Below are 14,467 nucleotides of genomic sequence, written 5' to 3' on the forward strand. Positions count from 1 at the left end.
AAGATTTTGCTTTAAAATTTCAGGGTATATAGTGCATGATGCTGGTTCTTCAGTACTGTAGCTTTTCGTGCTTTGTGATTTTGTGCATAATGATGGTTCTTTGTTTTGTTTCACTAGTTGGGGGAGAAAAAAAATCTGGGCTATTGAAAAGACAAGGCTTAAAGTTTTTCTGCATTCCCTCCAAATGTCTTTGTGCTAGTAAGACAGAACCACTGGGAACTTGCATCATATTCTCAAAGCAGTTGCACTAACAAACTCCGTGATTTGGAATCTTTGCTAAACATTAAGAATTTTAAAAATGTGCTAGTCTTTGATTGGAGAAGCAGTGTTCTGGTTAGCAGTTTGAAGTTAATGATACAGTCATCTAATTCCTGACTTTGAAAGTGACTGTGGCACTTAATCCAAACTGTGTTTTGCTAATGCTGTTTTCATGGCTTTAGGGTTACAATGGCTTCAGCATTCCGTATTTCTCTGAAACCAAAGGTCAGTGATAGCATGACTCATCTAATGGTGGACTTCTCCCTGGAAAGGCGGATGCTGCAAGCTGTAAAGTTTTTGCCAGGTAAAGTTGTATGCAAAATATTTAATAACGATACAGTAAATTATTCAAGTAGTAACCACTTCTACCTCCTCGTGAGAAAATTGCTTAGTTTATATTCTGGAGGTTAGGTTGAGTTAAGGTTAAGGAGGTTAAGTTGGAGGTTAAGTTAAACTACTTTTCTGGTTATATTGTGTTAATTTTCACATTATAATAGCATGTCAAAAACCATTGATTTTATGTTTAATTGATGAGTTTTGATAAATAATAACTCTTCCATACAATGTTCTGTAGGTGTTTTGTGCAGTTTCTGAGTCCTGGAAGAGGTTGGTGTTTTTTTTTTTTTTTTTCTTCCTCTCTAAATACTCACACCTCAAAACCGTGAGATACTTTAGGTTTCTTAGCATGGTAACTACGAGCTTCAAACTTTTAATGACACCTTGGATTCCATTTTCTGTAAGCTGAAATAATTTTATGCAGAAGCTGTCAGCTAGTAGGTTGCTCTTCAAAATGATAGTTAAAAAGGTTTAAAACACAAGACAATTTATTACCAGTTTAATGGAAATAAACATAGTATTCTAGTATATATGTCTCTTCATTCAGATTTAAACCAGTTTGCCCTTGACCAAGAATATCTTGGCAAGAGTAGTGTTGGCAGGGATGTAAATCATTCCAAATCCGTTAAGGACTCGGCAGTGTCAGTTTACACTTCTGCTCACTTACCTTCTGTAATGCAGTATGTGGTAACTGGGCTGCTTAATTACCAGTGTTATTCTTAGTCAGCAGCTAACAGTGTGTCCAGAAAAAAATTCCCATTCTATTCCTGGATGACAATCACAGTTCTGTATTTAGCAGATAAAGGAACAAGCAAAATAAGCTGATCAGTGCATCTGTTTTACATGAATATGAGTAAGTGTTAAGATGTGACAACAAGCATGAACAAGATCTTTTATCTAAACAAGGATATTCTTTAGTATGTCCCTTGTTATACATTCCTTTCCTTTATTAAAAATGTAGGAAGTCTATTAAATAATTAGAAAGTTATTTCTAATTATTATTTGGACTTTTGAGTGATATCAGGCAGTTGATTTTGTTTATAAAACTCGATTCCTTTAAATATAGCTCCAAACTATCAAGTTTTTCCTAAAATCCTTAACACCCAAATCAGTTATCCAGTTATCCCCTGAGCTGGAAGATATCTATGGAGAGCTGAATAATACCCCCCATAATCTGTGAGGAAACAGTCAGTGACCTGAGACTCCCCTTGGACACCCACAAGTCTGTGGGATCAGATGGGATCCACCCAAGGGTTCTGAGGAAGCTGGTGGAAGTGCTCACCAAGCTGTTCTCCATCATCTATCAGTGGTCCTGGTTGACAGAGGAGTTTCCAGATGATGGGTGACTGGCCAGTGTGATGCCCATCTACAAGAAGGGTCAGATGAAGGCTCTGCCCACAGGCCTGTCAGCCTGACTTCGATATCAGGGAAAGTTGTGGAGCAGATCGTCTTGAGGGCCACCACGTAGCATCTGCGTGACAGCCAGCAGATCAGGTGCAGCCAAGAAAGGTTCATGGAAGGCAGATCCTGCCCCAGCAAACTGATCTCCTTCTGTGACCAGGTGACCCACCTGGTGGTTGAGGGAAAGGCTTGGGATGTAGTCTGACATGGTCTTTGTTGAGAAAGACACTGAAGTGCTGGAGTGTGCCCAAAGAAGGGCTACAAAGCTGGTGAGGGGCCTGGAGCACAGACCTTATGAGGAGCAGCTGAGGGAGCTGGGGTTATTTAGCCTGCAGAGAAGGAGACTCAGGGGAGACCTTATTACTGTCTACAACTACCTGAAAAGAGGTTGTAGTGAGGTGGGGGTCGATCTCTCCTCCAGAATAGCTATGGATAGGACGAGAGGAAATGGCCTCAAGTTAAGCCAGGTTTGGTTCAGCTTCAAGCTAAGCTCTAGAACAGACTATCCAGAGAAATGGCGAGGTCACCATCTCTGGCAGAGTTCAAGAAATGTGTAGATGAGATACCTAGGGATGTGGGTTAGCAGGCAGAGTGTCGAGTGGCTTATGGTTGGAAAAGACCTTCAAGATTGAGTTCTATAATGATTCTCTCATTCTGTAAGTGCTTGAATCCTGATATTTACCACATAGGTAGAACTGTGTTGATCATTAATAGACTTTCATACCTCAGGAGATGCTAATGATCTTGTGCAGAGAGGATGTTCCGTGTTGTGGTATTTGGACACTCTTTGCCAGAGTCATGATGAAGACTTAGTCATTCTAAGCAGTTATAAAAGACTTCGTGTAGTGCTTTGCACTCTGACAGCAATAATGGGAATAGGTGCTTACATTTTGCGTATACAATATGTTGAGAAATATTTGTGCTTATCCTACTTTTTTTGTTTCAGAAAGGATATTGATGTTAAGTTATGATTGAGTGATTTTGAAATTTGATATGATACTCACAAAAGGCTTGTAATTAGAGTGTGGACACTGCAGCATTAAACCAATCCAACTTGCTAAGGAAGTACAAACATAGAAAAACGTGTTATGAAGGTTAACTCTAGTGCTAACGCTTTTTTCCTTCTCCTGTTTTGTTAGCTGTGTGTTAAGTGAAAGTGACATGCTCAGTCTTTTATCAGATTTTGCTAATGGAATATATCCCCTAAAAGGATTGTGTGACTGAGCTGAAGACAACTTCTACCTCTAATCCAGGGAGAGCCAATTAATATTCAGTCTATTTTCTTTTCTGCAGTCCCTAAAGCTCCAGAGATAGATCTTGCTGCATGTCTGGTTGCTGATAACTGTGTAACAGTATCATGGAGAATGCCTGAAGAAGACAATAGAATTGATCACTTTGTACTGGAGTACAGGAAAACCAACTTTGATGGGCTTCCTCGAGTAAAAGATGAACAGTGTTGGGAGCTAATAGACTATATTAAGGCTTCTGAGTACACATTGTCGGGTAAAGATTTTTTTATATGTCAAAAACAAGTTTCAGCTGCTTACAATTGGAACTTTTGTAAAAAACAAAAGCTCATTTCACATTTAGTGAAGCTTTCATTGTTTCATATCTTGAATGCCTCGCTGCTTAAAAGGCTCTGCCACATGTTTTGAGTTTGAGGTTTTTATGTAAATAAACATCTGGTAAATTTTTATGCTGATATATGTGTGCTTTATGCAGATTTACATAAGACAGCTATATGAAGTAGACTTTCATCTCTTTCATGTCCATGATTAATCTCAACTCACGTTTCTAAATATCCACTCTTTTAGGCCTGAAATTTGATACAAAGTATATGAACTTTAGAGTACAAGCTTGCAACAAGGCTGTGGCAGGGGAATACTCTGATCCAGTGACTCTGGAGACCAAAGGTAAAAGCAGAAAGGCTGTAAACTGACATGTACTGAATCTTGTGTGTAGATTTAGTCCTGCCTTCAGCTACGAGCTTGTATATTAATGGCTGTATTTCAGCAGTGGTTGGGCAACCATTTTCCTAAAGGATTAGGAGGGATTTTGCTATAAAGGTTTGTAAATGGGAGGTTCTTCTAGCATTCGGATGCTAAAACAGAGGCAGTGATGTAATTTTCTCCAAGGGAGCCTTATGTACATCGTTTTGGACTGTGCATGTGAGATTATCTAAGACTAGATCATGCTGAGAATATAGCAAGAGGAGATTAACTTTGTGACTGAGTGCCAGTTGGATGCTTATAGCATTTAAGCAGTTGGTGTAGCTGGTTTGTGATTGGTACTTAGCATGTGACAGGTAATGGCCTTCTGTAAATAGAAGATGCTGAGAAGTATTTTTTAACATGAGCTATAGATTCTTCTCATGATCAGCATCTAAAAGATAAACAGCCTCACATTGCTCTGATTATTAAGCCACTGTGTTAAATCAGTTGATCCGAGACTGGTAGCTTCTGATATTCAGTTGTAAACAGGCTAGATGAAAAATTCTGTGAAGCTTGCTGCTCTTGAAGCAAGGAACTGATGTTTTGTAAAAGCTGCTTAATTGTTATCATGATGGAGCTGATATTCCTAATGCTTTCATTGTGACAAGATAAAAGGGCATGGTGACTGCTAAGCATGAGATAATTAAAACGTGAATTCTGTTTCTAGGATATAGGGCTTTATTAGAAACAAAGCTGTATGAAATCTGCATGAGTTTATGTGCATTCTAAAAACTTCTAAAACTATTTAAAAATTATTTTAATACTCTTAAGCAGCAGAGACTGGTGTATAGTGTACAGAATTTGATCCTGCTATTCACTTACATTCTTCAATGTTAGAAACAATTATAATTTTGATAATCTATGAGGTTATGCTGTCCATGTTAACTTCATTGTGTATGTGCACTTTAATACTGGATCCAGTTCACCTTCTTTAATAATTGGCCCATAAAAATATATACTTGGTCCATGTACTTTATGTTTTTCAGACTTATTGTTGAACTCCAAATTCACAAATCTAAAGTACAATTTTTTTCACTAGCAGCCTGTAAAATTTGATATTAGGACACTTTATAAAATAGGCTGTAAATGTCTTTAATTGACTGAGCATTGTTTTATTGCTCAGTCAATCCATCATCATAGATGATGGATTTGGCTGCACATAAATAGAGTGCTAGCTGCATGCATGCTCTAGTGTTTTAATATCTACAGCCTGCTGTACAGTTAGGTTAGTGTCCACGTATGGAATATCTTGTCAATATCATATTCTTCATGTTTAAAAATCTTTATTAGTCAAAAACACTTAAGAGAATGAGGGCTGTACAGTATGGAAATAGTTTTATTGCGATTGGATTCATACATAGATTTCATACATTTATTGCTGTAGATTCATACAATTATAAATAGGCTACAGGTAGCAGAAAAGCACTGGTTTAAAGGTTGTATTTAATAAGCTACAGGCTGAAGATAAATAGTTGCGCTTCGAGAGGCTCTTTACCTTGATTTTAAGTATTGGACTAGTAAACTGAAATTTTATGAAGCTGCATAGTTGCTGTGGTTACAAGTTTTCCACAGCTTTTTTTTTTTTTTTTTTTTTGTAAAAATACCCATCAAGAGAGGGCAACACTTAATGTTTTTACTGTTTCATATCTTTTCTTTACCAGCATTTGTGTTCAATTTGGACAATACTTCGTCTCATCTGAACTTGAAAGTTGAAGACACTTACGTTGAATGGGATCCTACTGGAGGTAAAGGCCAAGAAAAAATAAAAGGAAAGGAGAATAAAGGCAGGTAAGAATTATAACTTGATTTGTGAAGATTTTTATTGTCTGGAATGTCTTACCTGGCAGTTAAAGAAAGGGAGAACAGTGGGAAATTGAAACAATTTCACTTCTCTGGGTACTCATATGACTGGCAGAACAGTGGAACATTAAAGGAAGTTTGACTCAGTATTGCTTTGGAGAAACTGTTCATTACAGGGGAGAGGAAATAAAGAATGAAGACTTTTTCCTCAAAGACAGATTAGTTGACCGAGCATGACTTGCTTGCTCTTAAGTTTCCAGTTTGTCCTTTCCAGGCAGCGTGGAGTGGCATAATTTATGTATGCGTTACTTTCCCTATTGCTATGTAATGTCAAGAGGCACAGTAAAAAATTCTTAAGAGGCATCTTTGGACTGGGGATAATGTACTATATCTGATAGAACCGTTGTTTAATAACTGCTTATTTCTGTCTGACAGTGGCCACAATCCTGTACTGAAGAGCAGTAAAAGGTGATAACGTACCTCCTGTTCCTAGGACACAGCTTCTAGTTTTGCTGCAATCTTCAGGGCTTTCCCTTTGTTCCTATGTCTCCTTAGATCAAGCAATCTAATAGCCTTTGTCAGTGACTAAGGCAGTACATATGCACTTCTCAAGTACTTTAGAAATTTAGTTTGGAATCATGGATATGTCTCTTTTTCAGTGAGCAGAAAACAGTGCTCCTGGAAGAATATTTCTTAGAGCGAGGGACCTTATTTGCAGTAAACTGTACTCAAGTCCCAGTACAAAGACGGCTGTTACTTATCAGTCTTTGAGGCTTAGAACGTTCGGCACACAATGACACACTAGATTTTTCACAAATGCAGTCAAGAGTATTTCCATGGGTTTAAATTGTTTTTGTATTTATTTTTGATTCAAATACTTGTTGCCATTGATATCTTGTTGCATCTTGAGAGATGAAATATCAGCTAGCTTGGAGTTTTACTTTCAAACAGGCTGAACTGAGTTACTGACTACAGCTGTTCAAAATAGGAAATTGTATTTTCAGTACAATTCAGTAAAAGCAGTTAAAATGTTTAACTGTTCTAACTATGCAATTGTTTACAATATATTTTTTCATAACTTTTTCTAAAAATCACTTTTTTTCCTCTAATATCACTGATATAGAAGGTGTAGAACAAAACTCAAATTAGAACCCACAGGTTCTTAATTTCTTGCAGAAGGCTTTTGTTTCTTGTAAGAGTATCTATGCAAATATTTTACCTTAGAGAGAAAACTTGCAGCTTGGTCCATGCTTGATGAAAAGGTGTGTAATTTTGTATGTTAAACATCAAGTGTGTGACTTTTAAAGCCTGGGAAGATGCTGGTGAAAACAAGACACTAAACTAACTTTAACAGATTTCATAGACTGGAATAAAGCTTCTAGATAACTTTAAATATCTATTATTTTACTTTTTTCTCTGAAAGACAAATCATATTGCTTAAAATGTATGCTCTTATCTGAAATGGGTAAGACGATTATGACTAACTGCAGTGTTGTAGATGACAATCCTAGTGATGAGACTAGAATATTTTTTCACTGAATATTGGAAGAAATGAATACATTTACTGTAATGGAAAACTATCACAAAACTGACTCATTTCTGTGAAATGTATTTCCTTTTTCTTTTGAAAGAGACTTTATCACTGAAAAACACACTTTTCATACTTTTATGCCTAATGCTAAATGTCACTGTCTGAACTGTTAAAGGCTATTAGATTTGAGTAGAGCAAGCCAACTCATGGCTGTTTGCAGATGATTTGAACAAAAAAAAATGTTGTTGAAGACCTACCAGTTTGTGTCTTCCTAATGTTGTGTCAAAGGTAGCAGAGCAACTGCTTTTTTTTTTTTAGTGTTTCTCTAAATGGCCAGACTGCTTTCTGCATTAACTCATTCTTAGCTGATCTAAAAGAAAGTGTTTATTTTTTATTTTATTTTATTTTTTTAATGGAAATGCAAGTGAATGGCAGTGGCACGTTTAGAGTAGGGTAGAATCTGCCATGAGTGTGTTCTCGCTTAATTTATGCTTTAATTCTTGGCTTTGCTGTTTTTCTTCCATGCAATCCCTTGCTGCTTTTTCTTTTGGTAAGTAAACTACTTTTTTTTTTTTTTTTTCCTCCTGTTAATAGAGCATTTGATGTGGTCTACACTGCATAGTGTACTCTCACCCTTTTCATGTAACTCTTGAAAAGCAATTTAGAAACTTAACATGGCTTCTGATAAATACTGTCAAATGTATATACTAAATTAGGAAAGTTAAGGTAGACAACTATTTTTGGCAGTTTGAAAAGTGATTTGTTGTAGGATTCTTTAACTGTGTTAAAAGAACTTAGTTGTGTAGTTGGAACCAGAGATTCTAGAATGCTTCGGCATGAAAGCTTTATGCCACTCAGCTTTTTTTTTTTTTTTTTTTTTTTTTTTTCCCCATGTTATTTTGTGGATGTAGTGGTACTGAGCAAAAAGCTCAAAATGCCTGTTCGTGAAATACTATTTGGAAATAATTCTAGAAAGTTTCAAATCCATGTTCAGTGAATCTAAAAGGAAGCAAATTAAAATACAGTACTGGACATTTAAGTTAACAACTTTGCCCATCTCTAATTGTAACATCATAGTAATACCATGAAATTTAAAAGAAGTTGAGTTGGAGAAAAAGCATTCTTACTGCAGTAACATTTCAAAGGTTAAAACACGATAAGCTATAAGGAAAGAGTATTTAAAAATGACTCTGCAGTTCAGCATGACGTTTGCTTCATATTGTTCAGAAAGAAAGAAATTTAACTGTAGACTGCTTAGACATCCTTGGGAAGTTAAAATTTGCTTTTAAGAACAAAAACCTGAGATGTTTCCTTGTCTCCAAGCTTTTAACATTCACTACAGTCAGCCTATGGGGATGTTAATTTTAAATTGCTAGTAGTTCTTTTTGAGGCCATAACCCAAGTCAAATAAAATGTTTAAATTCAGTCATTTAAAATTGTTCTCTGAGGCAAGTGATTCCTTATTAGACTGTTTTCCAGGGCAAAGTGTTTCTTCATTTATTTTGCTATTCCTTACGTCTTTGAAAGTATGATTAGAAGATGTAAACCTTTCTTGACTGGAGTTAGGTACTTAAATTTGGTAACTGCTCTTTTTGAAGTTCTTTGCTATTTGGCTTGCACTTTTTTTTTTTCCCTGGGACTTTATTCATTGTTTATGCAAGTCCTACATGTGCTGAAAAACCTACCTTGAACCCGTAATTGGAGTTTTCCTCATTTCCCGATACTGGAAGTTATTGGGTGCCTATGCACCAAGCATTTGTAGTGGAGTCATACTTACTTGATTCTTGGGCAGAAAAAGCCACCTGAACTCCCTAGTTTCTAAGTTTTCTACAGACGCACATTCAGACTATGCCACGCATCTGCCTTTTTTTCTGCTTTTTTTGTGTCTTAACTGCTTCTGGGCTTGTTTCACCACAATGCCTAGCATCTTTCCTGGCTATTACCTCTTCCTTCTCTGCTTTCTTTGTGCATGTTTACTAGCTCACTACTGCTTGGTGTTAAGTGCAGCTGATAGCTGTTATTTCAATATTTTTAATATATGTTTATTGCAACTTAATTGAATCTTGCATGGAAAAAATTCTTTAGTTTGCATTTCTATAATAGCATGCAAATTTTTGATGTTCTTTTCTCCTTAGAAGTGGTACACCGTCTCCAAAGAGGACATCTTTTAGTCCAAGGTCCTTAATGAGGGGCAGCAGAGATCGTTTTACTGGTGAATCATACACAGTGTTGGGTAAGGTGAACTTCTCACTTCTAGTAGGTGTGTAGTGCTGTGGAAGGGCAGTTAGGGTAGGAGTCTGAAGGAACACTCAAGTTCATTCGAGGCTGTGAACTTGATGCTGTCCTGCACAGAAGTATTTATGCCTATGCAACACTAGAATATCCTTCCTCAGCAAATGTGTTCATGCTTTTAAGATCATTGTAAAAAGGCTCTTAATGTCTGACAGTCAGTGCTATTGAAGGGGGGTTCATATTAAGTACAACTTTTGTGTGGATGTGACAAAATACTGTCTCTGTATTCTACTTTACAATGAGATCATCTTATTCACTTGAGTTATTTCTTTTGTTTAGATATTTTTGTATTTATAAGTCTCTAGTTGAAATGAAACTGAGCAGACCTTTGGTGCCATCAAGGAAGCGAGCACTTAAGTATCTAATTACAGCATTATTATTATTTTTTTTTTGTAGGAGACACTGCTATTGAAAGTGGACAGCATTACTGGGAGGTTAGAGCCCAGAAGGACTGCAAATCCTACAGCGTGGGAGTAGCATATAAAAACCTGGGAAAATTTGACCAGCTGGGAAAGACTAATTCAAGCTGGTGCATCCATATCAACAACTGGCTGCAAACCACATTTTCAGCAAAACATAATAATAAAGCCAGGACTTTAGATATACCTGTTCCAGACAGAATAGGAGTATACTGTGACTTTGATGGAGGTAAATTATGACTTTATGAGATCTAAGTAAAAAGTTATCTGACTAAAGTTACCAAGTTAAAGCAATACTAGGCTATAAATAGTGTGTAAGTATATTAATATTACTTCTTGACTGAGAGTCCCTTTCAAAAGTAAGGGACTGACCACTCTGTGTAATATTGCATGTAGTGTGAATTGACACTAGACTTAGGTGATAAATCATCTAGCTGAAATGTTTTCAAAAGTGTGGGCTTTGATAAGATCCGTACTTAATGTGTTCTAGAGAATTACTCCTGGAGAGGGATCAATCTTGGATATTTTTGCTGGGCCGGTTTTGGTAAATTTTTTTTTCTTCTCTTCCTCTTTTAGGTCAACTCACATTTTATAATGCAAACTCAAAGCAACTGTTGTATACATTCAGAACAAAATTTACTCAACCATTACTACCAGGCTTCATGGTCAGTATCTGAATTTTTCCAATTTATAGCACTGAATTCTCTACAAAATACAGTTATTAGGTTTCAGTAAAGGAGGAAAATGGGAATGCAGTTTGATTAAAACTATATATGCATTTCTTGACTATTTCTTCTTGACTTCACATAGTACTTTTAACAGCCATTCTCTTCAACAGGGGGAGCTCCCCACCTAGATGTCTCTTCTGTCAGTAAAATATCATTAAGTCCTTCTAGATTAAATTAACTGTATGTGCTGGTTGCTGATGAGTCTGCTGCAGTAACTCATCCAAACTGATGAAGCTAGAAGCCCAAGATGCTGAAAGCTGCCAGAGCTGTCGTCATGATCAGGTGCTAGATCAGGTTCTTCCCTCCAACAAAGAAGGTTCTAGCTTTCAAGGCTGAAAAGCTCTGTGGGATTTTGCTTGCCAGTCATTTCACTAATTTGCATAACTTGTTTTTTCAGGATGTAAGCAGTGGAAATGTGCTGCTATTCTACAGTCTCAAACCATTCAAAAATTTGAGAAAAGAATTCTTTGTGTTTTCTTTATTGATATAATTTATTGATAAGTAACTGAAGTTAGAGGCCTTAGTTCTGTAGCACCAAGCATGTGAATTGTGCTGTGCTACCAGGCTCTGGGTCTGAGAACTTACTGATGTGAAGGAGACCAGCGTGCTAGTTCATGCTAACAACTCAGCTGCATAGGCACTGAATAGCTTTAATTTCTTTTCTTTTTTCCTTTTTTTTTTTTTTTTTTTTGGTAATCTTAATTCAGTCCATGAAAAGCATGGCATGATAGTTTATAACTGTGATAGAGACAGTTTTTGTGGTAGGCAGGAGGAATGGAAAGAAGTAACTTGCCAAGATATTCTCTCATCTGACATCCAAACATCTTGCATTTTTGATATCACAAATGTATTTCCATTTATGGTATTGGCTAGATACACTGTCAGTGTGTCTCGATTTTAGTAGCTATTTATTTGAAAGCCACTAAACAATTGGACTTAATTAACTCTATTTTTTTTTCCATCAAAGTACTCAGAACAGATTAGCTTTAGAGCAGTTGGAACATGTCTTAGCCATCTATCTGGTATTTAAATGTATGTAACACAAAGGCAGACTCTGTTCCCCAGGCATTCAGGGAAACAGTTCAGCTTGCTGCCTGCATCTTATGCAGAATGTAGCTTGTTACTTAACTTATTTAATGTAAATATGGTAGAATTCTCTTATAGACACTGCTTGTTTTAGCATGAACACTTTAAAATAACAAAATAATACAGCTCCCATTCGAGTATATTCATAAATAAGGAGATGCATTCTTTTTAGTTTGTCAGTTGTAGAATAGAGATCACTTGCATCTGTGTACCTGAAGCATCTCATCTTAATTTTTCATACCATACTTATATTGTCACAGTTCCATCAGTTCATACCAGAACTAAGTACCAGCTTTCTAGCACATGAGTTTTGCTTTGAAATATCAGTCTGAGTAGTTGATACTAGTAAATCAGTTCTTGGAGAAGAAGCAAGTCTTATTGTGTTAGCTCTTAGAGATAGTTGCAAGAACAGACATAAACTTATGTTGAAGCATTATGGGCCTAATGATCTTAAGATGAGCTTCAGCATGGCTAGAATTCTATGCAAAATGCTGTGACTGGAAAGCAAGAGAACAAATGTGGTTGCAGGACAGGTTTTGTGTTAATACTACTGTATAGGGGCAGGAAAAGAGGTGTAAATATCCTGAATTTCACTTCTTTATTGACCTTTTTCTCTTTTTTCCCCTTCCCTAGGTCTGGTGTGGTGGACTTATATTGAGTACTGGGCTGCAGGTGCCAAGTGCTGTGAAAACGCTTCAGAAAAGTGAAAATGGATTGAGTGGTTCAGTTGGCAGTCTAAACAATGTTACTCAATAACCTGTCCATTTAAACAGTTCTATTGCTGATTGATTGTTCTGTATAGTTGCTACTCACAGAAGCTCGTGAGGCTTGGATTAACCTGGCTTTGCTACCCACTGCTGTTTTAAGGCCTGGGTACTACTAGTGCGAATGTTTTTGACTAAAGTGTTAGGAAGAAGTTGCTGTGAATCCATGGAGCCAAACAGAAAAATACTGTTATGTATTTGGAAAACAGATGGGGAAATCAAGATCTGTAGCTATGTACTTTTCTAATACTGCACTTGTATTTTGTTATGGACTTGGAATATTCATTGTGTTATAAATTTTATTTTTCTATGAGGAATATGACAAATGCTATTTTCTTAGCTGTCCTAACATGCAACACCTGACAGTTTTTTATTGTTACTGAGCTTCCACATAGAACTTGATATGACAAACACATTTCAGAAGAATACATTAATTCATGTAAGAGGTTGTAGGCAAGCCATGAATCAACAATCTGACCAATCTGTGCTGATAAGGATTGTTTCCCATAAATCACTTCAGTATTGTATTTGAAGAGTGAGTACAGCTCACGTTTATCAGAATTTATAGAAAATGTGAAAATGTAAAGGCACTTAAACACTTTTATCATCCACAGAGGCTTATAATAGCCAGCTGTTGAGCTAAGTAGTACTGTAGATATGAGATTGAGAAGCAAAAATCAAGATTTTTAAAGCCACAGCATGGTTCCTAAAATATCCTTAGTTTTGGGCCATTTCTGACATTCTAGTTTTTTGAGTGTGTTGTAACTGGACTTTGATAATTGGCAGTTTGTACTCTACCTACCATTTCAGATGGGAAGGACAAGCTAAGCCACCAGTCCTTGTCTGCCTGTAGCATAACAGCATTGCAGCTGAGATAGGGAGCAGAGGTGAGCGTGCCATGTGAATGCAACCCTCTAGGAAGGCAGGGAAGCTCTTGCTAAAGCATCTTCTGGCTTTTACTGGAGCAGCTCCAAGGCTATCTAAGACTTCTCAAAGAGCTCTCAATATCACAGCTGGTCCTGAGCAGAGGTGGCATCTGAGCTCCTGGTGGTGACGGATGTGATCTTGGCCCCAGGAGACACTGGAGCAATCCATGTTCTGGCTAGCCCAACAACTGGTACTTTCTGGACAACCAAAGACGACCCAAAATTGTATGATTTTTTCATCTAGAAAATGGAGCTTATCTATAGCATTCCACTCTTAACATACTAGCTTGTACCGTATGCATGGACTTCTCAGACTGGCTTTTACAGGACTTTCTACTTAGGGCAAGTGGAAAGTCTAAAGCCAAGGAAGTGCTTTACAAACTAACATCACATTTGCTCTTGGAACTGTTTTTTTGAATCAAATGAAATGGAGCATGAGTGTTTTTTCATCTCAATTCTTAATGGAAGCTTGTTAGTAATAATAGTCAAATAATTAGTGGGAAAGCTAAAAAAGACAAAAGATAGCATGTTATTCTTTGTGGAAGGTCTTAAACCTTTTCAGTTAGAATTACGTGTTTTATCTACTGTTCAAGTCTGTTTTCCTCTAATCAAGAACACTAGAATTTTTTAGATGTATATTTGGATTAATGGTGTTTCGTTATTGAAGATTTCACTCACCTGTTTCAAATTCATACTGCTACTGTCTAGTGCACCAGCTTCTTTTCTACAGGGCCAAAGTATTCTTTTTTCTGTAAATCTTTTCATCCTTAAAAACATGACCGTTCATTGATGTTAATGCTTGTTAACATCAGTGGGTCCTTTTTGTCTATCAAAACTTCTTAAGAAGAGAACTTGCTTGTAATAAACTGGCAGTGATACCCAGTGGAAAAGTAAATTTGAGTCTTAATTTCAGTACTTGTTTCAGAAAGTTTTGT

At 36.7% G+C, this 14,467-nt stretch overlaps 1 protein-coding gene across 4 annotated transcripts in view; it reads left to right on the forward strand.

Moving 5' to 3' along the window:
- Positions 1 to 13,139, forward strand: part of FSD1L (fibronectin type III and SPRY domain containing 1 like) — a 28,060-nt gene extending 14,921 nt beyond the window's left edge. The window contains exons 6-14 of one of the 4 annotated variants that reach the window (XM_088530415.1): positions 441 to 562; positions 3,289 to 3,498; positions 3,810 to 3,908; positions 5,648 to 5,774; positions 6,222 to 6,254; positions 9,453 to 9,550; positions 10,006 to 10,257; positions 10,605 to 10,693; positions 12,476 to 13,139. In XM_088530415.1, the coding sequence (XP_088386541.1) occupies positions 441 to 562; positions 3,289 to 3,498; positions 3,810 to 3,908; positions 5,648 to 5,774; positions 6,222 to 6,254; positions 9,453 to 9,550; positions 10,006 to 10,257; positions 10,605 to 10,693; positions 12,476 to 12,598 (1,153 nt within the window). In that variant the 3' untranslated portion in view covers positions 12,599 to 13,139. The remainder of the gene's footprint in view (positions 1 to 440; positions 563 to 3,288; positions 3,499 to 3,809; positions 3,909 to 5,647; positions 5,775 to 6,221; positions 6,255 to 9,452; positions 9,551 to 10,005; positions 10,258 to 10,604; positions 10,694 to 12,475) is intronic. The other 3 variants (XM_088530416.1, XM_088530417.1, XM_088530418.1) reach the window with 3 other exon arrangements.
- The last annotated feature ends 1,328 nt before the right edge of the window (positions 13,140 to 14,467 follow it).

This window comes from Tinamus guttatus, unplaced genomic scaffold (assembly GCF_059628265.1).
Source record: "Tinamus guttatus ecotype Peru unplaced genomic scaffold, ASM5962826v1 Tinamus_guttatus_pri_ptg000372l, whole genome shotgun sequence".
Taxonomy (NCBI): domain Eukaryota; kingdom Metazoa; phylum Chordata; class Aves; order Tinamiformes; family Tinamidae; genus Tinamus; species Tinamus guttatus.